This window comes from Pieris napi, chromosome 4 (genome assembly GCF_905475465.1).
Source record: "Pieris napi chromosome 4, ilPieNapi1.2, whole genome shotgun sequence".
Taxonomy (NCBI): domain Eukaryota; kingdom Metazoa; phylum Arthropoda; class Insecta; order Lepidoptera; family Pieridae; genus Pieris; species Pieris napi.
In genome coordinates, this window is record NC_062237.1 from 8772820 (window position 1) to 8799950 (window position 27131).

Genomic DNA, 27131 nt, shown 5'->3' on the forward strand with positions numbered 1-27131 from the left:
ACGCCAACGCTGCGTTGCGGTCGCGATGGTGAACTAAAACAGTGCTGCCAACATAACGCACATACATTCCGCAAAATTGGGCGTCATGGGTTGGCAATGTGGCGATTGTAACCACTCTTCTCTCTTATGTTGTGTTCTCTTTCTTTATCGTAAATTCCAAAACAGAGGATTTGACCTACATAAATTTTTTCATGTAAGTAACATGACTTTAAGTATTTATTTATAAGATTTAATTTGTTAATACAACCTGGATTCTGATTTGACTGAATAGAATATTGCGTAGTTGTTCCTATGTTATACCAAAAAATATTCTTTACAACAATAATTTAAAAAGCTATTCTTTGCTTAAGGTTGGTATAGATGTGCTCCAACAGGCTATGGTACCTAATCAGTTTTGACATTTATTATTATGATATATGATAAAAAGTATTCTTTACAGTATTTTACAAAATAATTTGAGTATTATGACGATCAATAAAAATAAAATATGAAATAGGTAAATAGAAAACAGAAATTTTGTTTAAAATTCACTAGTAGTAGCTGCTCACTAGATGGCGTTTTTTTCTAATTATGTTTTACATACCTAATATCTGTGTTTTTCTGATACTGCTCCTGTGGCAAGATCTTTTTAAATATGTTTAGCGCCATCTATGTATATTAATTAGCTCTGTTTTGGTCCCAAATTATTATAACCGTCGGCACTCGGCAGAGGTATGGCCTAACAATAAAAAAAATTATAACATAACACTTGACTTTGAAAAGAACTATGAGTATATTTTAAACTATTATTACACATCAAATTATTTTGGTACTGTAATCACAAATGTATTTAATTACTATTGTAAAGTATAACATTCTCATTATACGCTTCAAAGGATCTAACATAGATTTATGCCACCCTATTAATTTTGTTATTTACAATCTTAGACACCCCGTTATTACACAATCTTAGACAATGTATGTGACAGTAGCGTGAATATTCATAAGCGTTGTATGAATATTAAAAATGTTTAATAGAGTGTGAACGATCTAACTGAACAAGCAAACTGAAATCCTTACTTGATGTTCGCTGCGTTCAAACGCTAGTGTTTGTTTTCGAGCTTTTGGATTGAAAAGTTTAAGTTTAATGCAATACATTTTTAAATCAAAAGGAGGAAGTTTTGAAGTTGGAAAAAATAATGAATGTATTAAATTATTAATAACATTAAAAATACAGTAGAATACAGTTTTCTGCCTCCGTACCTCATCGAACTTACAAATGAATACTGGTGTAAGTATAAAACACGAACTACATAATATTGTCTTACTCGCAGCTCCCGCAGCTTAAATGTATTTTTTATATTCTTTTAAAAAGAGCCTTAGAATTTAACGGCTTTTATTTGCGTAATAAATAAATATTAAACACACTAGAAACCGATAAAATGACAAGTTTATTGCAATTTTTTATTGAGATAACCCATGCGAGACGACGGAAAGGTTAAATTTTATAAAACAAAATTATAGTTTTTTTAAATAAATAAACGCGTTTTAATATGGTAAAAATATTTTCTAATTAGTGATAAGTTTCACTGAGGATTTTTTTTTCATATATGGGAATATAGATTTATAAATCACTTTATGCTTTGAGAAATTCGTTATGGCATTAGGTGAGAGCATGGGGTGCGTCAATAGTGTGCTCCCCTCAGTCTATAGTGGTAGTAATTAACTTACGAGGGTCTGTGCTACGTGATTTTTAAGTTTAATATAAATATGTTTTCGTCTATGAGGTGAAAAGTAAGGATATAATAAACGCCTCATCAACTGTGGGCAAACTTAGGTATAAGAATTTAATTTTTCTTAGTATACCTTATATATTTGCAAAGAAGCATAGGTACTTGATTATTTGATGTAGAAAAAAATCTAATAAGAAAGTGTAATAACTAGTGTTTAATGAATTAGTTAGTTTCATGCCGATTACCAGTGGTTGTTGCATTTTAAAAGCGTTATTATTAGGTTTTTAACTTAGCCTATGGTATATACTGGCTATTTTTAGGCTGTTAGGAGCTGATTGCTGTATGCATTAAAATATTAGGGGTTTAAGGCCAGCAACTCAGTCGCAAGCCCTCTGACATTGAGTGTCCGTGGGCGGCGGTATCACTTAACATCAGCCCTGCGATTCTGTAACTCACTTTTCGAACTCATACAGCGGTTTTCGCATCGGCGGTCTCTCTCAAATCAGTCGTGAAGCAGTCATTTTTTGATTTGGCATTCTAATAAACAATAAACTACAAGCACCCACCTTTTCAGGATGTGAGTTACAGAATCGCAGGGCAGGTGAGTCTCCTGCCCGATTGCCCCCTGTTCTATAAAAAAAATCCGATATGAACTGAAATTTTTTAACTGAAATTGAAGATGTGACATCAAGCACAATATTTACCCTCATTATATATCCATCTATATATAACATTGCTGATATCTTATTGAAAGTTCATTAATTTCTTGTGATAGAACTCTGGGAATTTAGATTCGATAATGTTTATGAAAGGAGCATTGTTGGCCTTGTGGCTTCAGCGTGCGAGTCTCATCCCTGGTCGTAGGTTCGATCCCCGGCTGTGCCCCAATGGACTTTCTATGTGCGTATTTAACATTCGCTTGAACGGTAAAGGAAAACATCGTGAGGAAACCGACTTGCCTTAGACCCAAAAAGTCGACGGCGTGTGTCAGGCACAGAAGGCTGATCACCTCCTTGCCCATAAAAATGGCAAATGATCATGAAACAGACACAGAAATCTGAGGCCCAGACCAAAATAGGTTGTAATGCAGTGGTACTACATACTTTATTTAAAGTAAATATTGGAGGTAAGGTAACGTTAAATCACGCTGCTGTTTCCTGGTTGGCTCCGCGATCTTCTTATTTCAATTAAACAGCCGGCTGCAGTATCACCCCATGCCTCATACCATAACAACTTTACTAACATTTCAGTTCAATATGGGCGTTCAAAATATAAATCGTGGTGTGGTTCTCACGGGAATCCTTGGAGTTCTGGTGTCGATATACTCTCTGTACGTCGAAATGGCTGCAGAGTCCCGGCCAGGATATAAAGCACTCTGCGACCTCGCTGAACACGCCAGCTGTTCCAGGGTTCTTACATCTGAGTAAGTATATGAATATTTCTTGATTATTTTTTTTAAATATAAATCCATCTGCAATCAGCCTCATGGATTTTATCAGATTCCTTGATTCTTTATGAACAGAGCGTCTTAAAAGGCGGGTAACGCACTTGCGAGCCTCTTGCCTGTTTCCCACCTTTTCTATAAAAAGCTTTAATTTACTGTAGTGAGTGTTATTATTAATATCTCATGGATAATAAACCTCAATTGGGTGTAATAATTGGTTAATAATTTATTGAGTATTATAATAGAACTTTTATCTGAGCAATTCACTTTATATGTTTAAACCAAATCTTTTCTTTTATTTTACTAAATAATTTATTATTGACTGTGGTGATCGCTTATTTATTTATTTAAAAAATGCTTTTGCAACGGACATTACATTTAAAAATCTTATATTTAGAAACAAACAAAAGAAAACTTGCACACCTTTTAAGAGGCAAACAGCATGCTTTGTTTATTATTAATATTAATAATCACTAATAAAACATACTTAAAAACGAATATCTGTAGGTGTGTGAGTACTGCCGGACACCACTCCATAAGACAATGTCTAGATTCAGTGGTGTAACAATAGGGACTAGGGTGGCAGTGCTGGCAAAATGCCACGGGCCCCCGACCCATGAGGGCCCCTGCCCATGAGATATTTTGTTCTATGGATGACTGTAAACTCTCCAATACGCTTTGGGCTAAAGTGGGGACTACAGGCCATTCCCTCTCGCCTAAGAGAGGAGGCCTATGTCCATTAGTGGGACATTTACAACGTGCCATTGAGTACGCCGAAAATATCGAAGTTTATTCAAATTAAACTGCGTACAACGTGACGATTTTTACTGATAGGGCCCCATCGAAAGAATTTGCCACGGGCCCCAGATGGTATAGTTACGCCACTGTCTAGATTATATTATAAACGTCAAGAAAGCACCTTTGATTTGATTTTGTAGTTTCGGCGAGAATAACAAGTTAAAATATAAATGAATATAAAAAAGTGCTGCTACGCTATGCTTCAACCGTTTAATATAATATAATGTACGTTTTTGCGTTACTTGACTGTAGACTCCCTTCTCGTTGCACCGGTCCTATTAAAGGACAGCTGTTTCGTTCTTATAGGGAAAATATAAGGAATTACATCGTCACCAGAAGAAACTAACCAAACAATTAAACAATAACTGTTGAGTATAGACCGTAGCTACGGGTGGTCACTCGACTTCTTTATTGAAGTCCTTTTATCATGCTTTACACCATTTTTTTTTAATCTGTGCGTAATAATTGCATAACTTTGTCTTATCTGTAAAAAAGTGGTATATTTCTGACTAAATATTGACGTTGATGTATTTTAATTGAATTAATGCCTGAGTAGATGTGTAAAGGTTTGTCTATCTTTTATCATATTTTGAAATAAATATTTCGTTAGTACCATATTTTTCTGTACTTTATTAAATTTTTTGTAATATTGATCCACTCCACTCCTTGTCCACTTAGAATAAAGACACAACATATCTTAAAATTGCAAAAAATATGCAAAATATCATTACTCTCTTTTTTACGTTATAATAAACGTTTTAAGAGTTAACGACATTCCTGTCTCGAAATAAAGTTCGCTTTGAGTCTGTGGACCATAGACACATAGAGTAAGTAAAGATCACACTAGCCTGACAGCCGGTCCCTGTGGTTATAAACCAGGATTCGACTCGTTCAAATTAAGACATTTTTGAACAGTAGTTGGTTAATTACAGGTATTCTAAAGCGTTTGGTTTGCTGCCAAGAAATTCAGCGTTTGAAGTACCGAATTGCATTTATGGGACCCTCTTCTATTGCATTATGATCTTTCTGAGTAAGTCCATTAACCCTTTAATAAAATATTTAGTTACAGTTATTAAAATTTATATTTTCTTTGTATTAAAAATGGATTTAAGAAAGTCACACCTGACGTCTAAAATAATGTGGAGGTCTGTTCCATCAAAATAAAATTATATTTAACAACGACGTCATTAACGCATAGTTTCGTACAAAAACCGTGCACATTTTTCAATTCAATTCCACAACTGCTCGTTAAAATAAAACAGCAAAACATCGCAAATAATTTAAAACTATACAAAAACAATAAACCTTTCGAGAAGGCATGTGCATAAAATTATCTTCTCAAATTGAGATGTCATCATAAAGGGCAAAAACACACTGTCGGCAGCCGTCTGTAATTTATGGTCACCGTATACTATGTGATTACGTCCTAATGACGGCAGTGGATGGGACTTACAATTTTTTCTAGTTTATTGAAATTATTGCTATAACATTCTAAGGGTCGTACGCTGGAATTTTATATTCAACTACAATTCTTTGAACGGTTATTACTAAAAAAAATTACAACTTTGTATATATCTAGTACGCCAGGAGTTAGTTAAGGCATATTTATACTAGTGGTAACATGCTTCTATTCGTTATGGAGACAAACTGTACGGTGATTAAACGTAAGACCTTACAAATCTTTATAATAAACTTACAAATCGCATTTAAAAAGGTGCCTTTACACCGATGATTTCGCCTTCAATGACCTTTCCAAAGAAAAATGCCGATCAAATTTCTGGCGATTTTACAATTATTAATTGAGTACTGGTTAAACCGTGACACGTTTTAAATGTTGTCTCTGGTCTTGAAGACGTCATACAATATTACTGAAAAATTATGAAAAAAAGTATTTCTGTTTTTTTTTAATATTATACTAGCAAACTCGGCGAACTCCGTTTCGCCACCAGATGGCTTCGTTTTATGTAACATTTCGTTTGGTGATCCCGCTTTTCTGTTGAATTTTTTCCTGAATGTTCTTTGCTATAAACCTCACGGAGCCCGAGACCTTTCCAACGAATGCATAACCGTGGAAATCGGTTCGTGCGTTCTGGAGTTATAGCGTCAGGAAGGAAAACCCGAGTTATTTTTATATATTAGATAACTATTAGAGTCACGCGAATATAATGTTGCCCTGCTTTTAATATTTTTTTTATTTTTTCATATATAAGCTTAAACCCTTACAGCAAAAAAAATTGTATAAAGAAATAACAGCATATCAAAAATCTGCAATGAAAATGCATTGCGTCGTAAGAAATCTTGCAAACTACGATTTAAGATGCACTTATTTGGCCTCTTATTGCTAGTCATATATGGAAGTCCACGACTTGCGAATAACAGTTATCAGAAACTTACACTTTCCGATTTCTTGGGAAACTTGAATTGCAAAGAGTTATGGCGGCGATGGTAGAGAAATATTTATGTTGTGTATTTTGGTTCTTATTTATGATAAAAACTATAATAAATTCAAACGTAAGAATAGATTAAAACTATTGAAAAGATTTTCATGACCTATGTTAGAATAAAAATAAATGGGCTTATTTCACCAAAAGACATATCGAGATTTAAATCGATCGATCGATCAATCCCAACTTGGTTTTATTTAAAGTCTGTAAAATCCTAGCAGGGATGCCATGTATTAATAGTAAACTTTATTTTATTCATAATAATATTATTATAATATGTTATTTTAGGTATCAATAAAAGTGAACACATAGTTATTGCTTTGTTGGCTTAATAGAGATATACCATATACTGACAGAATGAATAGTTTTAGAAAATATCGCGGAAATCCAGAGTATTAAAAGGCTTTTAACTTGTCTAAACATTTTTTTCAGGCACCTATGACAACATCGCTGTAGTGCGACTTCAACTTCTACTGAATGCAGCATCGCTAATAACTTGTGTGTACTTGGCTTACCTTCTAATATTTGTCCTACGCGATTTTTGCATTGTATGTGTATCCACGTATGTAATTAACGCATGTCTTACATATTTATCGTTAAAAAAACATTCATTATTAAATAAGAAAAAGAAATAAACGTGTACTGCCATCTACCGTCAACTAGATGACTTTTATATTAATGTCAGCGCCATCTTGTATGATGTAACTAAATTAAAACTTTTGCTAGTTTTCGATAGATAGAGCTTCTGTGTCTGTAATAAAAATATTTATTGTTGGGAATGAGGGTTTATAAAAATTTAATTTTATTATTGATAAACATCGTATTTTTAAAATTTTTTGACTTAGCATTTAAGATATATCTTGATATATGTATAATGTTTTTAGAGAATCATGAGTACATAACTAACTAAATTTTCGCTTGTTTATTTGTAGATAGTACCTATTCCTTACACATTTTGTTTATGCTGTGATAAAATAATAGATGCATATAGTTTACTTAAGTTAAACCAGAGAAAATTTTAGTATTGGTTTTTTTAATGAGTAAAGGGACTTTCCGACTAGATTCCTTTATTATAAGCAAGTAAAATCTTAAGAAGCTTATAGACTAGTCTAGTCTGACACAATTTATTAATTCACAATCTTTGATTGACCTTCACAATAATCAACTATAAAACACATCAACTGGACAAAACAATTTTTAATTAAGGCTTTCTCTTTTATTGACCCTAAATATTTTGCTACCATCAAAAACTATTTTCGAATATAAACTACTTTTTATTGTGATCGAAACAAAAAAATAATATCTCTTGTCTCAATTTTCTGTTACAAAGAATTATTAAGCATGTCAAATATGGACTATTGCACACACAATTTGCTCGAAATGGACATCCTCAATCCTTGTTGACTCACGTGTGCTTAAAGAATATTTTATAATAATTCATACAAGACTCAGTATTTACTGTTTGATTCACGTTTCAATTGTGTTTTAACCAAAAAAGTTCTCGGTTCGCTTACATGTTGTGTTTGTATAACGTTATTAGTTTGGAAATTCCATTTCACTATCAAAGTTTAAAGACGTTGACTAGAAAACGTAACAAACATATTCCTCTATACAAGCAACATAATTCAAGAGGTTTATCGACTACAACTTGTTATTATCAAAGGAGTGTAGATTTTCATTATTTCGTATATGAAGTATAAAAAATTTGCCTCAGAAAATATGACCGCCCCGGTACTCCGTAACTTCTAACAGTGATACGCGAGGTTTTTGTATGCAATTTAGATCTATCAATATTCGTTGCACTTATGTCACGACCTAGGATTCACGTGATATAAAACTTAGCTAATGCGAGTTAAAGTACCAGGGGATAAGAATGCGGGACGTGGACAATGCTACGCTGTTACCGTGTCCCGCATCTGGAGATTGCTGCTGGTGTCATGGGGTTTCGTATGCACAGTAACGAGTCCCGCATAAACCTCCAACTAAAGGAGTCGCGGGGTGTGCGTAACGCAATTACGACCAGAAAGGGAGTTAGAAGGTACATCAAAGACCAAACGAGAACGAGTTGCATTTCATTGTAAATGGTGCAACGGAGTCATCCAATCACAACCGAAGGAATCGCGCTATCGTTTCGTCTTTTATTTATATATCTACCCCTTCATGAAAATTTTTGCAGTAGGCATACCTCATTAGACCCTAATGATTGGTTATTTAGTTAGGCAATTATGCAACCCAGGTATTCTATACGTAAGTACAACAGCCGCGTGTATTTAGTATAATTTTACATGATAATTAGCTGTTCCATAGAATTCTAAAGGCTTTATATGTCATCAATTTGCATTTACTTGCATGCCGATGGAAATGGTGGGTGGGGGACCTTGAGAAGATGACAAACAAGTTAGTAGGCCCTTGTATACTACTTCCTTAATAACTTCTATAATACGATAACTAAGGAAAAATCATATATTGTTTGTCGCGGCCGCATGATTTGTGCATATGGCTTTACGAATACGACTTTTTTATAGTCTATATTTTGTTATTTATATTTTTGTCATTTACATTACAAGTATTTGGTCTATGTCAGTGCTTGAAATAAAATAAAAAATCTCTACACTACACCAAAATAAAAATATAAAATAAATCAGTGGCGCTACAAGTTACAACCTTTTTAGGTCTGGGCCTCAGATTTCTGTATCTTTTTTCATGATCATTTGTTAATCTAATAGGCAAGTAGGTGATCAGCCTCCTGTGCCTGACGAACGCTGTCGACGTTTAGGGTCTAAGACAAGCCGGTTTCCACGATGATACCTTCACCGTTCGAGCGAATGTTAAATGCGCACATAGTAAGAAAGTCGATTGGTGCATAGCCCGGGATCCTCAGGGATGAGTCGCACGCTGAACCCACTAGGCCAACACTGCTCACACCAAAATACTTTTGCTAATTAATACTATAGTACTGGTTGATCTAATTCTAATTAAACGTTATAGTTTTTGCCATTAGAACATACTTTTATGGTACGAAGAACGCAATACGAATTGTTATGATTAAACGACGTAATAAATATTAGTATCGTTCCAAATATACTAACTCCTATAAAAGTCCCCATTTTGACTTATAAAGACAAATGAAAGTAAAAATAATTTAGGAAAATAAATAATAATATTGGAAAATAATGCAATATTTTGATAATTATTCTATGATTTATTTTCTAAATTGCCAATCGTACGAAAGCGCTCCGTAAGTATGCCTGGTTAATTCGCCAGTTTCGCAATAAATTAGGAAACTTTCAAGCATACTGACTCACTGTTCATAACTCAATAACTTTTTATAGCGCCGTTGGGTGCTAGTTGTGCCAAATTTGCACCTAACCAAACCCACACTACATTGTGTTAACTGGCATATTATAATCCTGCGTTAGCCTACGCGAGCCATATTTGGCCTCTACGTTTATTACTTTGCGGCAATTACTACTGTCCTTATAGCGGCCTTAAAAATATTTTTATTGTTAGCTCAAAAGGCGACCTTATTATAAATATGTTAAATAAAGGTAAAAGAAAAAAAGGAGGGCCTTTGGTAAAAATACAAAAGTCAAAAATCATTTATTCATATAGGTAACACAATGTAGGTACGATGAACGTCAAAAAAGAAATATATGTTAAATGCTTCTAATTTTACATTTACTGCCAGTTCTGAAATCAAGGGCGTAGAACGCAAGAGAAGAACTGGCAATAAACTCTCCGCCAGTCTTTTTAATCGCCAAGTTACAGTACAACCTGTGTCCATTCCTTAGTTAATTGTAATAATCGGGTAATATATGATCTTGTATCAATGTAATATTTGATCTATGCATAGACGGGTATCAAACCTACGACCTCAGAGATGAGAGTCACACGCTGGTTTCGAGGCCTATACTACTCGGCGTCGTTATACAGTGTGTAAATGCTGCCATATTACGCCGCCACAGGGATCACGTTTTTATTTTGAAATGATTATTTAATTTTTCTTGGAAAATACAAAGAAATCAATATACACACATTGTATCGAACTATATTATAATTTTCAAATAGCTAATTTACGTAACAAAAAACTGGCTTGACATGTACGTTACAGCAACTAGGATTCCATAATGTTTATTGTTGTCCAATACTTGACACAGTGTGTGGGTTACTCATGCATGTTGTATTGTTTATATTTACATACATAATATATGTGGTAACGCACATTAATCATTCCAATATTTTTTATTACTTGGAAACTTATTAGATATTTAAATTTATTAAAAGACAGAGTTATAATAATAATAAGCTTTATTTATAGCAAAATACAGTTGTGGCAAAATTGAAATAACGCTAGTCCCCCCAAGTGTATTTAGTGTCTTTTGTTTCGGGACCTTTTTAAGAATTTTTATATCTTAACAATTGTCGTATGGTTAGCGCTACATAAGACCTTGGTACATGTATTTCGCATACGTTCCAACATTTATAAATCAAATATATTTTTATTTGACAAAGATAACATTGATTAAACTACCTTTACCACATTTGCAACAATTTTATGATTTTTTTTACTATAACTTGATTTACACACATATATACATATGTGTCTATATTTGCTTATTTCCAGTAGATTGGACAAGTCGCTAGTACAGAATATTATAAACGATTTAAATTGCGTGCAAATTATGACATAATTTTCCTACGCTTTATTACTATGTATTTGGGACCGAAGAATTGAAGTTTGACCAGTTCGCCCACATCACAAGTACGACTAAAATTCCTTTAAATCGATTTTCAGTAATAACACAATTCAACATTAAAATATTTCGAGTATAGTTGTAATTGGAAACATCTTTTAAACCCATAGTCTAAAGACCTTCGGACTTAATGTGTGAAATGTACAAATATAACGTCGTTAAATACAAATGCTTTAACAGCTTGGTTGATAGGTATACAGATGTATGATGTGTTTTGTCTTGACTTTATAATTGAAAACTATATCATAAATACTATATGATAAACGTCATGTAAAGAATTTTGATATACAAATATATAGGATCGAAATAATCAAAGGGCAACAAATGGTATTTAACATTTCTTTAAATTGTCGTCATCATATTAGAATCTTCATAAATATTATAAGTATATAGGCTAATCCTAAATCGGACAATTCAGTACATTGCCTAATGAAGCCGCAAACGCGTCAAATTTGTGCTTTTTAAAGCGCAAGTACAGGTTTAAGTTCAGGAACCTGGCAGACAAGAATCCAGTTATCGAGTAAATTAAATTTTAAATCATGTCCATAAAAAGATTCGGCACATTTGGGCTTGATTACGAATAAAATAAACATGACTCGGCCCCCACTCCTGCGCAGGGTGCTTGTTCAACTGATTCGACTCGATGTCATGTTGTATTGAACTCTATGACGACCGCTCGTCTTTTGTTAACCGTTTACCGATAACACTTTTCTGAATGAAAAGTCTGTGAAAAGTGTAAATTTCGATGTGTAGTGTTGAATTTCAGAGCTAAGGTTTTCAGTGGTCACGTGTGTGTGATTGTTTGTAAATCATCTTACATAACCGAGCGTGAGAATCCGTTTTAACTGAAGGTAATGTTTTGTTTGCGTTGCTGAATTTATTTGCTGAAATATTTTCGGAATGTTTAGCAAACTTTACGTAAATATGTAGGTTAAACTTTAATACATATTTCTGTAAATCTTTGTAGTATTAAACAAACAATACTTGTATAAATGTACACACATTGCTTTTATGTATAATTTATTGCATATCGCTTGTATATATTCTTTTCCCCTACCTAAGTATCAGTTATATAATTTAAACTATAGCGTAATAATGAGGCATTAAAACTATCATTTACAAAGGAATGCAATGCATTTTCAATTTAATATGAATAGATAAAAAAAGGCAAATTATTAAATACTTAACATCGCATATACTTAGTTAAGATTAGCTATGACATAAGACGTCAATGGGTTGTGTATGGGTGCGCACATTTTATTATGCTTAGTATTTATTCAATGACGCATTAAGCAGGTATATATTTTGGTTAGCCATATATAGAGAGCCTCATTTATGTTTATATATCTTTGAATTTCGTTTTAACGTATTGAGTGGCTCTTGTTTCACATATTATATTAGTTATACTTAAAAGAATGAGACAAAAATCTGTATGAAAAATACTTTAGTAAATAAATGGCTTAAAAAAACATGAGATAATAATTAAAAAAATATGTTGATGTCCATAATTACTATACAATAAATTATCACATTTAATTTATTTATCAGAGAATCGACTTTTAAGTTATACACGTAGTCACGTGGAGGCTCTTATATAATAATATATAACTGAAAAATTAATTTAGTTGTTAATTATACAGTGAAACGAACATCAGAGTTATAAATAAAAATCAATTACAGTATTCTCTGAGATGGAAAATTACAAAATGTTAACTGAATCAAGTCATTCCTCATACATGTCTTGTTTCCGGTAACGTTGACTAAGGACAGACCGGATATGGTTTGCGTTAATACTAATTAGCAAATATCCTTGCGAAAATAAGTACTATAATAATTATAGTTAGTCATACCTAGATTAATTTAAAACCTAGTGGCATGCCCTTGCCTCTTTTATTCGGTAAACGCTCAGTGCTACCTTCCCAGGTACATTGCCATATTTTTATGTAGTTACACTACACGACACTCGTAATGTTTCTGAAGGCTTACTAGTGTCTATATACATATTGGAGTATCTTTAGACTTTCCATATACTTGGTATATAGCGTTCGAAGTTTTCGACTAGTATATTAGACTCTGTATGTTCGCGCTGTATTTAGTTTCAAACTTTTTTATACTATGTTTTTCTATTTATTACGTTTACGTTACACGTAACTGTTTGAATTATATTTTTTTTCATAACTTCCAACAACCAGCCTCGTACGAGCACTGTTTGAAATACATTACCACTATATAGGAAATTATTGATCAATAATAATTAATTATCAATAAATTGTAAACGGAGACTTTAATACATTGCATATTATACGATTGCATGGAAATGGAATGCATATTGGAAAAATTACAATTTTAAAAATTAATTTCAAATACATTTTAATTTCGGCGTTTCACTTATTGAAACTATGAAATATTTTAATTTAATTCACTTTTTAAATATATTTTATTAGCACCAATGAAAATAAATTATAATCTAACATAAATCAAACCAGTTAACACTGTTTATATTTTATTACACATAAAATGGGCAATATATTTTGGGCGACATTAATCGAAATAGAACGTGTATTGGTATAGTTCATAAATATTTATGTAAATTTAATGTACTAATTCAACTAGTTTGTACCTAATTTATTAACATTTGAAAGTGGACAGCCATTACACAATATTACAGAAATATCCTTCATTGAGGCTTAGTTTGGAGTTTCGCATTCCCGAAACAAACTATCTGTCAAGCAAAAAATATGATAAAAAAGTACTTTGTAAGGGGTTTAGTTGAATAGACGTGGTTGATCAAAAGTTTAGTAGAGTACGGATTCAAAGATTCTGTATTAGCAAACATCTTCTAATTCATACCAATCAGTCTTATGACACTTCTCATTTTTTTTTTAGTTAAACCAATGTAGATTGAATGCGTAGTTTAAATTATTTTATATTTTCTGGCACTTGCTTATATTTTAAGTATCAACAAAAAATAAGGTAAATTATGTTTAAGAAAGTAACGGCAGGCTTTGGAATTATAAAAAAAATCAAAGTTGTGAAGGGTTTCGTTGCTTTATTTTAGTTATAAATATTTTTTTTATTATTAGTGCATATTATTATTTTAGCATTACGAAGAGATTTCAAGCATTATTGAGATTTACGAAGCGCTAATTGACAAAAAGTACTAGCATAGGCCAAATATGTAAAGGCAAAACTCTATTTTAAATATCATTAGTCCTACTATTATAGATACCTACATTGTTCCTAAGGGATATAGACAACAGTGATTAGTGATATTATAAGAGATTAAGCAATATTTTTTGTTTGTACAACAGATTCTTTTTTAAGAATTGCTACGTTCTTTTCTAGGAGGACCCTAAGTTGATTTGGTTCGAAAAAACCTCGATGGCCAGCCGATGTCACATATTTTTCGCATTAACTTTCATATTTTCCTGCAAAACAAACAGCACGAAAACAAGTTTATACATTCTTATATTAAAACAATACTGTACTTAAATTATATATCATTTTCTTATAGTTCATATAACAGTAACAGAAAAACTTATTCAAATTATTAGAACGGGATAAACTTTTTAGGTGTAATCATTAATTCATAATGATCTTAGATGCTATGTTGACATGCTCAAAGCGTTCAAATTGTTTTCATCGCTACATAAATGCTGTCAAGCAAAAAGCGGTAATAAAAACTTAAATTGTCTTGGACATCTATACGGTGTTATTATATGCGATTTAAGAATAATGACAGTAAATTTTTCAGGGGCGCCTACGCGTGCTTTGTTTTGTTAACTGTTATTTTAAGATCAATGCTCTGAATAATTTGTATGCATGGCGATAATTGAAGAAAAAATGAACGTGGGTGGGTGAATAATAGATTCGAGTTTTTTTTTGTTTGACAAATCTATTTACTCCTAAGCTTCATTAGTTATGCCTTGGTAGTTAGATACAATGGGACATTACTTGTTGTAATTATTTTCAAGAACTAGTAATAGTTTATACTATTATACTAAGCTTTTGCACCTCTCTACATTCTTTCTACAGATACCGGCAAACATCTTGAACATTGAACAAGGGAGTGGGGGAAAGTTTGCGCAGCGCGGGACACAAACGTCAACTGATTTACCAATCACGCGATCGACAAGTCAGTCTCCCGCCGCCGCGTACCACCGACCCCCCTCCCCCCCCAGTGATACCTAAAGATCGCTTCTGCGCAGGCAAGGACATTTGTTCAAGATGTTTGCCGGTATCTGTACCTTAAGTTTTTTTCCAATAAGTATTATAACTGTAAACCTATAAGCTAGACGTTAATATATACGCATTGGGCCCGTTTTACCTTTATGAATATAGAACTTTTTATGTCGTATACAGAACATACTATGAAGACTTCATAAAAACAGTAAAGTTCAATCAAATAAAAATTCCTACACCGTACCAAAACTCTTAGAGTAATTTACTTTTTGTCCATCAAATTACGTTACCCTTTGTTCTTTTTGTGTAATACCTGTTCAAGCGAGTCAGCGTGACGTCTTTTTATTTAATTAACATGGACACCATACATTAAAATAAAATTATAGGTAATTATTGGAACGATGACTTGATAAAATCGTTTAAGGGTTATTCGTTTTATTTTTCATTGCTAGGTAAATATGTATGTAGCAAAAGTACTCAGGCAGAGTTTATTCACACTTTTGGTAAGTGGTTTTTATGAAATGTAACACGTTAGGTACTAGACATATTTCTATACAGCATAAATATATTTATTTTGTTATGATATCAAACTACAGTAAACGCAATCAATTGTGTAATTGCAAATAAAAGCGAGATTTCCAGATTAAAAGTCGTTTATTAAATACACATTTATAAATAATTGAAATCATTTTCATTAATTTTAATGTTTATAATGTTGGGTTTCCTGTTCAGGCGCCCGCCATTAAATCCGGTGTCTCTTCTTTAAAAACTGTGATACTGGCGTAAACTAAATATTAATTGAACTATTAAAAACTTAACCAACACTAGGCATAAGTAAAAAATATTCTCGACATTGTACCAACGCCTTGAAGTGCCTTGAACCTTGTACACGTGACGTGGACGCATCGTTGACAAAGTATAATTCACAGCACGAATAGAGTTGACTAAAACCTTGAGACGACTGGGTTTAGTACAAATTTCATCAAATAAACGAGAACTATGAAAAACTTTAAAATTAAAATGAAATCTTGTTTAGTTGAGCTATCTTTCGTACTTAAAAGAGAGCGTCAGACACGAGATTTCGATAACAGCTATTATTCATGTAGTGACCCATGTGTAGCTCAAGCATGAGACTGTCAAGTATTTTTTTTATATGATGGAGGGGAAAATGAGTCTACGGGACAGCCATAAAAGGCAGCTATCGCAGACCCATATTATAGTGGGTGCGTTGCCGGCCTAGAGGGTGGTACACAACCGGGTGCTTTAAGATTTCATGCAAATATTTTCGACATGTTGTACATTCAAGATTAAAGTAATTAATTAATCGAAAAATAGCTCCTTATGTTAGCGATGTTCTATAAAAACTTGTATGAAAAATGATCCTCTGACATGTAATTTCGGACGGTTTTTGTCTCAGCCTCTTCGTCTTATTTGCTGGAATTCGAAACATGATCTTGAAGTTATGTATATGGAAAGACAACTGTCTTTAATAAAGACAAGTTATTTCATAGTTTGCAATAAATGGCAATGCAACTTTGCTATCAATTAAGTTAAGGCGCAATAGTAAATAGTAAGTAAATATAAACTAATTTCTAAGCGATGACATTTAGGTAAGTATATACCTTTAAAGCTACCTGGTATACAGATACTGACGTTGCTTTGGATTTATTATGTTAAAATAATACACCGACGTCTTTCTACCAGTTTATTAAACCAGTACGGAGGGAGGACTTTACGGATCTTAGTACTGTTTGTAATTTTAGTTTTTGTATTGTATAAGCAATAAAATAATTACCTCAATACAATGTAAATAAATTATTACGCTATTGGAAATTTTTTGACTATAAATAATATCTGCCAAGTTACCCGGCTTTACCGATGATTCAGAATGTCATGCTTCGTATTTTTTACCATCGATTGAACATTGTTTTCTTTATAATTAAAGATGAGTCAACATTAATAACCAATAATACGATTCTATAGTCAAAGACCGCTCTCAAAGCATGATGATATACGTTTTGAATTCTTTAAATTGTGGTAGAGGTCTATGATCATGTAAATTGATTAAATAATTTCAATAGCACAGGTAACTTAACGGAAAAAAGTGAACTACAAACCTCTCCTTCTTTTTTAAATTTTCTTATTATTATGGGTACGTATTGTAAAAATTCTTAGTCGTATGTAATTAACTTCGTCTCATTCCCAAAATATTTTGTAATGGTCATATCTTTTCTTTGTAACCCTAGAGTTACTAGAACTAATAGTCTTCTAGACGTACCTACGGCTCGCTCCAGTGAATAGGCTATGTCGCTTTTACAACTTAATTACTAACATTGATGAAAATATTGATATATTTTACAACAATTTTCCAAATTACCGTAGCTTTGTTTATGTTCTTAAATAGTTTTAAGTTTCTATTCAGTTTTAGTTATTATTACTTTCTTCAGTTATTATTATATTATATTGCTTGTTTAATTTTTCCCTTGCTAGCTGGCTTATGTTCTAATATAATTGATGGGTATGTGTATGTGTGTAAAATTTGTGATGTTATATTTTCTTGTATAATTTTATGCATCCCCTGTTCAAGTTTTTATATAAGCACTATATGGGGGTCTCCGATTTTTCTTTGGTGATTACGTCAACAGTAATTATTTATTTTTTTACAAATATTAACCACACATTATCTATGCTTGAAAATGAAATGTATTATCGTTTTCGTACTCGTTTATGTATTAATATTTTTGAGAGCTTTGCTAACGCTGACAAGAGGAAGGGGGCGGGGATATTAATTGCAATCTGCTTACGTAACACTGCCCCATACACTTTATAACTTATAAATTAATTGTAATTTTAGTACCTTTTATATTCATTTATGGTCATACATGTACTAAATAACAAACTGATATATTGTAACGTACAAAACTTTTGCATATAACGTTACATATACTTCATGTACATTTATCTACTCTGCAATTACATTTAGCTTGATTTTATGTTACACATATATTTAAAAAATAACTTTTATATGTGACCATATGGTCATCCAAAGATAACCCTGACAGGGAGGAAACTATTATAAAAAGTTGTCGCAAAAAGCTTAAGGCTAAAATTAATCATGTCGACGCCCGGTGCAAAGAACTTGACCGAGATTTAAGGCCATAGTTGAGTGACATCGTATGAATAACAATAATTTGTGGTGTGAACCGCAGATTTATTGAATTATTCATACAATATGTCACTTTACTATACAGGGTATCACATAATTTGTTAAGAATAGTAATTTGATAAAGATAGCATCGTCCATATATCTCAGAGGTTTACTTTTTTTACGAAGGAAATATATAATTAAAAACACATACAGCTGTGTTAAGTTAAATGGCTATTAGTTTAAATAAAATTAAATATCAGTACTATAATCTAAATTAAGATTTAAAAAGGTATTAAGAATTACTTGTACTTTGTGCGTTTATCTATAAAATAATACGAAAATAAATTGATCTAGTTTGGTTTTTATGAAAAAAAAATCAGCGATGCTACAATCTCTTTAGGTCTGGGACTCAGATTTGTGAATCTATTTCATGATCATTTTTTTTCAATCTAATAGGCAATTAGGTGATCAGCCTCCTGTGCATGACACACGCCGTCGACTTTTTCGGTCTAAGAAATGTCGGTTTCCTCACGATGTTTTCCTTCACCGTTAGAGCAAATGTTAAATGCGCACATAGAAAGAAAGTCCATTGGTGCACAGCTGGGGATCGAACCTACGACCTCAGGTATGAGAGTCGCACGCTGAAGCCACTAGGCCAAAACTGCTTACAATTGGTTTTTATGAAGTTGGTTCAAAATTATTATCACCGATATAGGAGCTTTTGTTTGTTAATCGGCTTGCTTATGAATGAAGCTCTCACGACTATCTTAGAAATCTGAAGTATACCTACATAATTCCACGTGCCTTTACTTCCTCTTAAGCCTTAAGATAAAGGATAGTATCACAAGTCACGTATAGCCACACCTACATTGGCTGAATCAACGTTGTTTGCTTGAAGTCATTTGTTAGCTTATACTAGGTACTTTATTTCTAGAACATTGTTCTGTTACGGAAAAAATTTAGAAAAGTTTTGCAAAATTATAATTTCTTGCAGCCTTTGTAAACGTTTGTTTATAAATTTCATATGGTTTTAATTCAATACACAAATGATATTATTTGACTTTTGTTCCCGTGACTCCTGTTCTAACAAATCTAAAACTACATATTATTGTTCCTATGAAAATCCTTACGCATTTTTGTGCGGTTAAAACTAACAAAACAAATATCTTCGACAATTTAGAGAATCAAATAAGAATGGTTGCAAATCTATTTAAGAAATAACGTATTCATAATTTCCAATAAAGAAAGAAAACAGCTTGGGTTTTCACGTTTTTTCCTTACGAGCTATAAATATCGAATCCATAAAACTCCATTGTTCCCGCGATGCTGTTTGAATAATTCATCGGGGCAAAATCTGATACCTACTTAGTTTTACGAGATTTGGAAAGAATGTGAACTAACAATGAGATGATTGCTCTTGATCTCTAAAATCCTTTCTCATACTTCTTTGGTGGTGATACCAACAATACATTTTATTACCAAAAGGTAGGACAACTGCTAGGTGTACTGGTTGCAGCTCCTTACAAACGTTGTGTAAAAAAAAATGGCGATTAAAATGAGTGGCGGAGAGTTTATTGCCAGTTCTTCTCTTCCGTTCTACGCCCTTGATTTGGGAACTGGCAGTAAATGTAAAATTAGAAGCATTAATATGTATTTCTTTACTGACGAGTCATAAGTGTACATTACGTTACCTATATGATTAAATGATTTTTTTACTTTACTTTACTTTACTATTGCTACTGTAGCTCACTGTTACAACCTATTAAATAATAAAGATCGCATAAACTTGTATAAAATTGCACGTAAAATTTTCATCCACATTTTACACAGATATTAGAGTTTATTGCTGTGTCAAACTCTTGGTGCAACTACTGTAGTGAACTGAAGTTGCGTCAAAACTCCTACGCATGTTACAAAGTATTAACCAGTAGGGTCAATAAATTCTTAGAGATTATTCCAACAGTAGTCTTAAGTTTAATTTTGAATGTCTTTCTATTTAATTTTAGTATTAACTAAAATGTTTGTGTCTTCTTTTATATTAGCAGTCAATATTTATTAGTAAATTAATGCTTGCTTATGATTATTGTAGAATTAATTTAATAGATATATTGTAGGTACTTTTTCATGGAGCTTAATTTTGTTACGACGGGGTGTGGTAATACTTTTTGGTTTTACAGTTATGAAATGTATGTAAAATAGACAAAACTAGGTCCTAAACAAATTTACATACTCATATTAGTTAAAATTTAGTTTGAAATTTGAAAAAAAAAAAATGCTTTTTTCTAAATATATTTATTTTTAACCACGGAATCTTGGTCGTATTATATAAGTAATTTTTATTGGTATCTTATCAAATCAAATGTTTTGTACACTTATGAACGTAATATATAATAATTTGTACGTAGGTATATAAAAGTATGTCAATAAACAATGAAAAATATGCGAAAGCTTTAAGTTTTTGGTGAGCCTGAATAAAGGAAAGTATTCCTCTGCTACCTTATTCTATATACAAGTTTCCATTCTTGTTGAAGGCCAATTGACTCATCAAACGTATGGTTGGCACGTCATTATCAGACTTTAAAATCATTTTTATGTGAAGCAAGTGCTTCTTATTTTGATAAAATCAAAACGTGAAGTGATTAATGCAAAATAGGCAAGTGTTTTGCCTTCACAAATGATCGTACAGTTCCTACTATGCCAGTTTAGTACTTGATATAAATTGGAACATTTGAAGTGGCACTACAAATGCCGTTACTATTGCCTATAGGTTTAAAAAAAGGGTGCGTGTACTTATGTACGCGCGTAGGAAGTTATACTTCTTTGGCATTATTAAAAATAGAATTTTATTGCATGCAAATAATTAATTACAATTAAATAATCAAAGACTGGAAAAGGAGTCATTATAGTCAATAAAGTTCAGTTTACATTTGAAAAATTAAATAAATAAATATTTATTATTATTCTCTTCCATTAAGTGTAACATCAATTCTATTATTATTCGAATGTTGTTTTTAAATTATGTCCAATGCCGTAGCATCTTCCGTGGGCAACTTCATTCAGTTAATTTTTTGTCACGGTGCGCGCGCATCGTAAAATTTCACTCTCATCAATTTTTCATAGCGCGCCTAAAGAAGCATAACTTCAAAAACATGTAATTAGGCTAATAGGAATATAATATTATAGTAATGATTGTAGTCGTCAGTCTACCAAGAAAGTTTCGATGCAGTTTTCTTTCTGCTATTTTTAGTTCCAAATACGCCCACGGAGAGTTCCTCAAGTTAAGTTTTGTTTAGTCAAATATAAAAAAAATGTTTTAAGTAGATTGTTCGATAGTTTTCAATTATTATTATTATTCATCATTAACATTCATTTAACATCGTGACTTTATATTGTGATGGGGATTAATGGTATTTCATTCAACTTTATCTTGGAATAATTATTTGTTATTCGTAATATTTATTATATATTAAAATCAATTTTAAAATAATAAAATACCTAATAGTATCTGTAAAGATTGGTTGCTTTAATATTCAAAGTGAAATTTTATTGTCCTGTGTTCGAAGTTCAAAATCTTAATACCGTCAGTGCGAAAATAATAATTTAATTAAGAATAGGACAAGCAGATTTTTTAATATTTAATTAAAGCTTTCTATCGGAAATTATGTGTATGAACCAAATAATATCAGATGCGTTGCGTATTTGCGTTTAAATTTATCGGTAGTGCTTCTAAAATAAAGATTTCTATGTCCTATATTAGGCAACAGATTCCCATACAAGCGTTTCTATGTCATTTTGCGACACCATGTATTGTGGTCACGTGAAGGTCACTGTACTAAGTAAACAATGAACCATTTCGTGTAAATATTTCTTAGTTTCCATTGTCAGGCAATAAAGTTGTCGATAGTGGGCTTGATCTGAATGCCAAATGCAATGATATAACCATACATTTAAGGAAATTTATTATTATTTTATATCTACAGAAAAACCAACCATATCAATATCTTTATTTATTCATTCTGGTTGCCAACAAGATTTTTTTAGCGATAAAAATTCCCGTTGCTGGCAACACTTTTTATTCTTGTTTATTTAACAATAAATTGAAAATGTTATGTTCTTAAAAAAATATTAATTTTAACGTCTGTTTTTATGTATACCATTCTAATTTAATTTCTATGACACATAATAATTGTTGTTGTGATAGTCTAACAAAATTTGGCATTAAATTTTGGTAAAAAAAGGTTCGGCGCAACGATTTTTGAATCGATTGTAACCGGAAATGTTGTTTTATCAACTATGTGATAAGATTCACGTGTTTATTACTTCGTCTTAAGAAATTAAGGTCATCTGAAGTCACACCAAAAATTAACCAAGACAAACGAAGATCACTTGGTTTTTTGTTTTGTCCCATGCTTGGGCACTTCTGCGTAGGCTTTACTTTATTTAGCTTAAATCCCAAAGCACGTATGCTTCCTAAATACATACTACTCGTACCAGGTGCCCGCGTGTTTTTCAAACCCTTGTTTGCAAAATCAACTGATAATCCAGCTAGCTGCCATGTGTATTTTTTTAAATTTTACAACTTATTAACATATGGCATAATGATAGTAAAATAATTTTAAATAAATTAATTGTTGCTCCGAGCTGTTGAAAACCGCGAAAAATCTTCATGACCGATGAATTAATCAAACGCGTTTCGAAGATAAGCTTTGAACATCCCCAAACTGACAAAAAACAATTCTGTTCTATTTACTCATTTCTTATATTAATGACGTTGTATTTCAGGAACCGGTGATGTGCTGAAATGCCGAGCTCAGCATTAGAAAGGGACACCATCTCCGTGTCCCCAGTACAACCCGCCTCATTTGAAGATGCTGTAGCTACTGTAAGTGTACATTGTTTATAGATTCTAGACGTACTTCATGTGGGCAAAGACAACTCTGTGCTTCTGTGCCATTTGCTTGCGAATATTTTTATTCGTGGAATTATTTAAAAAAATGGTAAATTTACGGTATCTAAATGTTTCCAATAAATAATCTTTTGACAATAATGATCCGTTTAAGTTCATTTAATTATACAAATAGTTATTAGCAGTAACGTAAATTTTTTATATTTATGATATATTATTACTTAATTTTTTTACTATCATTTATCTGGTGACCTGGTAATTATTAGCGGAATTCAACGCTAATAGTAGTGTAACGGTAATGATTAAGCTGGTATCAGAACACTCAATATAGTTAACGTTATAACAAAATACTAGAACTAGTTGTATAAACAAAAGTCATAAAAGTGTTGACATCGTCATTTAACTGAACTACAATAGTACGGTAAAGGTGAATGGTAATTAAATACCGCTAGCAAATTACTCTACTATTAAATAGATTAAAGATTATTTCAACACGACAAAGCTATTGCGAATATTTTATTTTTAGTTTTCACAAAGTGTGTAAAACTGTAAATGTTACAGAAAGAAAAGGCTATACATTTTATTCCTTATATATTTAAGAATGAATTTTCTGTAAATCCCTGCTTAGAGATCATTCGACATAAAACCCTAAAACTGCAAAATCTTCATATTTTAACCTGCGCCAAGCTAACTTATAGATTAGATATAACATAAAAATAATTGGTATTTAGTTATGTAATAAATACATAACGTATTTCACCTTCGTTATTTACACGTTTTTGTATTTAAAAATCCTGTATCAATTGCAGCTATTGTGAATGGAAAATGTTGAGGCTAGCGGATAGTACAATTACTTGCATACAATACTTTATTAGTGTATTCTAGTGTACTGCAGTTAACAGACACGCGCGGTCTCTTCACTTCGCGAAAACGAGTGTCGTTTAAGAGTTTGATGTGAAAGTGCTCTAGTGCTAAGTGTATTTGGTATTTATTCAGTGTTTGGCTACGGTTGTACGAATTACCGTGCCTATTAAAATAAACCTTGTATTTATCGGCTTTAGCACAATCGCTTTATCGCTCACGACTTACGATTTAGCTACCAATTTTATACAATAGTGCAATAATGAAATTGATATTTACATTAAGGTATATTTTATTGAAACGGTTATGTTAAATTGTCTTTAACTATTGACATTTAATCCAATTACGATACGAATATGACTCTATGGCATGGTCACAGGTGCCTTGTCACATCGTAGAGATAATTTTAAAGATTTTCCTTACGTGAGATTTAGTCTAGTGGTTTGTACAACTTCCATATCTTAAAGAATAACTAATAAACTGCAAACTATACGTAATATTGACGACAATAATAATTATTATTATTCAATAGCAAGTTAGTGAAGCTGTAGGGGCATGAGATGTTTAGTAGCTTTAAAATTCTCTACTATTTTACTTTTAGTAGTCCTAAAACGAACACGAATTCACTCCCACCACGCAAAGTTAGACTACTAATATGCATTTAATTAGCGGATAACCGATTACAATTACAATTTACTATAGATTCTTTGTTTTATCAAGAAATATTTATATAGCATAACTTATATTAACGCACCAAACCTTATATAACTTCTTTCCTTAGCAAGCAAAATATATTATTAGATTTAATAGGATAAATGATTTATTTAAAGCCTTACGGTAATTTTGAATATAAAATATGTACACAAAAGGCGTGACGTGTGTACACAGAGAACAAATTAATCTAAAGTCTAATAGTTACGTATATATATTTTTCAGTTCTCACACTTTACTAAGATTAAGTAATTCATTGATCAGGGTTACGCAAACCGCAGTGACAGTTTGTGAATAGATCAGTAGCTGCGTGGGAGTTTATGTTAATGCCTACTGTTCGCAATACCTTTTTATACAACGCTTTATTTTAGTCATTATATAAATGACATTTTTCACAAGTAAGTGACAGATAGTACTGGCTATCAAAAGCACAAAAAAGTCTGTGGAATCTCTCGTTCTTGGCCTCAGATTCCTGTATGTTTTATGATAAGTCGTTTTCTTCCGAAAACGAGTTTAAAATTGATATGAATATTTTATATGTATTTACTAGTTCGGAAATTATCTTTTTCTAAGTTTATGGGAATTATTTTGTAAATAGAGCTTGTATTTTTCTAATTTGATATCTTTTTCGCCTTTAACTTACATCATGAAGTAGTCTACTATGATTCTTAACTCTCGTCGGACTTGGTTTGAATTTAAGTACCAACTTAAAACAAAGGCGCTAGTATGCAAATGCTAAAGAAAACTTTTTATACCATTCGAATTTTTAACCGCTTAAAATAGTCCAATCATTTAAAAATAAAAACATATAAGCCATTGAAAATAATACGAACACACTTAATATGTGAGACTAATCGCTTAAAATATTTCTAGAAATATTTTAAAAGGAAACAATAAAGATCTCAGCCCTCATATGCTATTAATATGTAGATTTATTCATCCATTTTGTCCGTGTTATGACATAATATTGACGTTTTATTTCGACCTTGCGTTATGACATCCTTGTTTGTGTATATCTTTATAAATATCCAATTTTTATAACATATCTAAAAAAGTGCGTGTTGACAATTTCATTTTCAGATCGTGAATGACTTTAATAAGAAATATAATCAGCCATAAAAACAGATATTTCTGTCACACAAATACATATATTTTTATATTGACAGACCGTCTGGCAAGACGAAACAATTATTGTTCCGCCGGTAATTGTACCTAAAGTTTCTTCTGGTTATACGTATTGCGTAACTCTCACTGGTTGAAAAACATAGGCACAGAAAAATATCACTTGATAAATGTAGACACTGAGACAGTCCCGGGTAGGCCAGGCCGGTCATCCAAGATTCTACTGCCTAAATATCACTTATAAGTAAACACTGGCAAAACTATGGACGGTCAGTATTTTAATTTTACAGTGTAATTAAGACGTATCAGTTAAACGCTGCTTCATAATATAGTTTGAAACAAGAGGCTCATGCTTGACTAATTCGTATCACGTATCAAAGATTCAGGGACACGCTCTCCGCGCCTTCAAGGTGCCTTCTTTACCCAATTATACAGGTCAATCACAAAAACACATCCTCTGAAGCTGTTTAATGATATGCCAACATACATATATCTTATATACATAAAATGTATACTTATCCCCCTATAGCCTAAATGTATTTGTAGCCTTTGGAATCTTTTTAAATATAGTTTTGTTCAAGCGTTATTTTCAAGATTATTCGATAAAATAACAAATCATGCGCGCTAATAGATGACCCATGACTCTAGACATAATGAAATAGTATAACCACAGTTTATAAATTTAGATTTTTTTTACGTTTTTTGTAGTCTGTAGTCTACAGACTACAAATAAAATTCACACAATACTGCTTTTTTGACACTTCAATGAAAAATGAACAGAAGCAGCAATACGATACCTCTAGGCCAGTTTTTAATATCCGGTAACGTTTGATTGATTGATAATAAGTACAAATGACGGTGCTCCTTCTAAGATTACATTTTTATAACAGAAGCATTTTTCAGAAACTTAATACTTATCTGTTGCAAAAAATAAATTAATCGAACTTAAACTACGTGAATTTCTATTTCTGATATTTAAAAAAAAAATGGTTGAACTTGTTAGTATATATTTTCCAATGCTACACAGTCCCTTATAAGTATACATTTTC

General features: G+C 32.0%; 2 protein-coding genes across 3 annotated transcripts in view; both read left to right on the forward strand.

Moving 5' to 3' along the window:
* The first annotated feature begins 52 nt into the window (after positions 1-52).
* LOC125048649 (vitamin K epoxide reductase complex subunit 1) lies at positions 53-7311 on the forward strand. The gene is made up of 4 exons (XM_047647434.1): positions 53-193; positions 2963-3135; positions 4887-4984; positions 6831-7311. Exons 1-4 carry the CDS (start codon positions 86-88, stop codon positions 7031-7033), a joined length of 582 nt encoding a protein of 193 aa, XP_047503390.1. The 5' UTR covers positions 53-85; the 3' UTR covers positions 7034-7311.
* Positions 7312-11795: 4484 nt separating this feature from the next.
* Positions 11796-27131, forward strand: part of LOC125048939 (serine/arginine repetitive matrix protein 1-like) — a 112736-nt gene continuing 97400 nt past the window's right edge. The window contains exons 1-2 of one of the 2 annotated variants that reach the window (XM_047647916.1): positions 11796-12003; positions 23265-23364. In XM_047647916.1, coding sequence (XP_047503872.1) covers positions 23284-23364 — 81 coding nt within the window. In that variant the 5' untranslated portion in view covers positions 11796-12003; positions 23265-23283. Of the gene's footprint in view, positions 12004-23264; positions 23365-24287; positions 24373-27131 lie in introns of those variants that run through there. The other variant, XM_047647915.1, reaches the window with a different exon arrangement.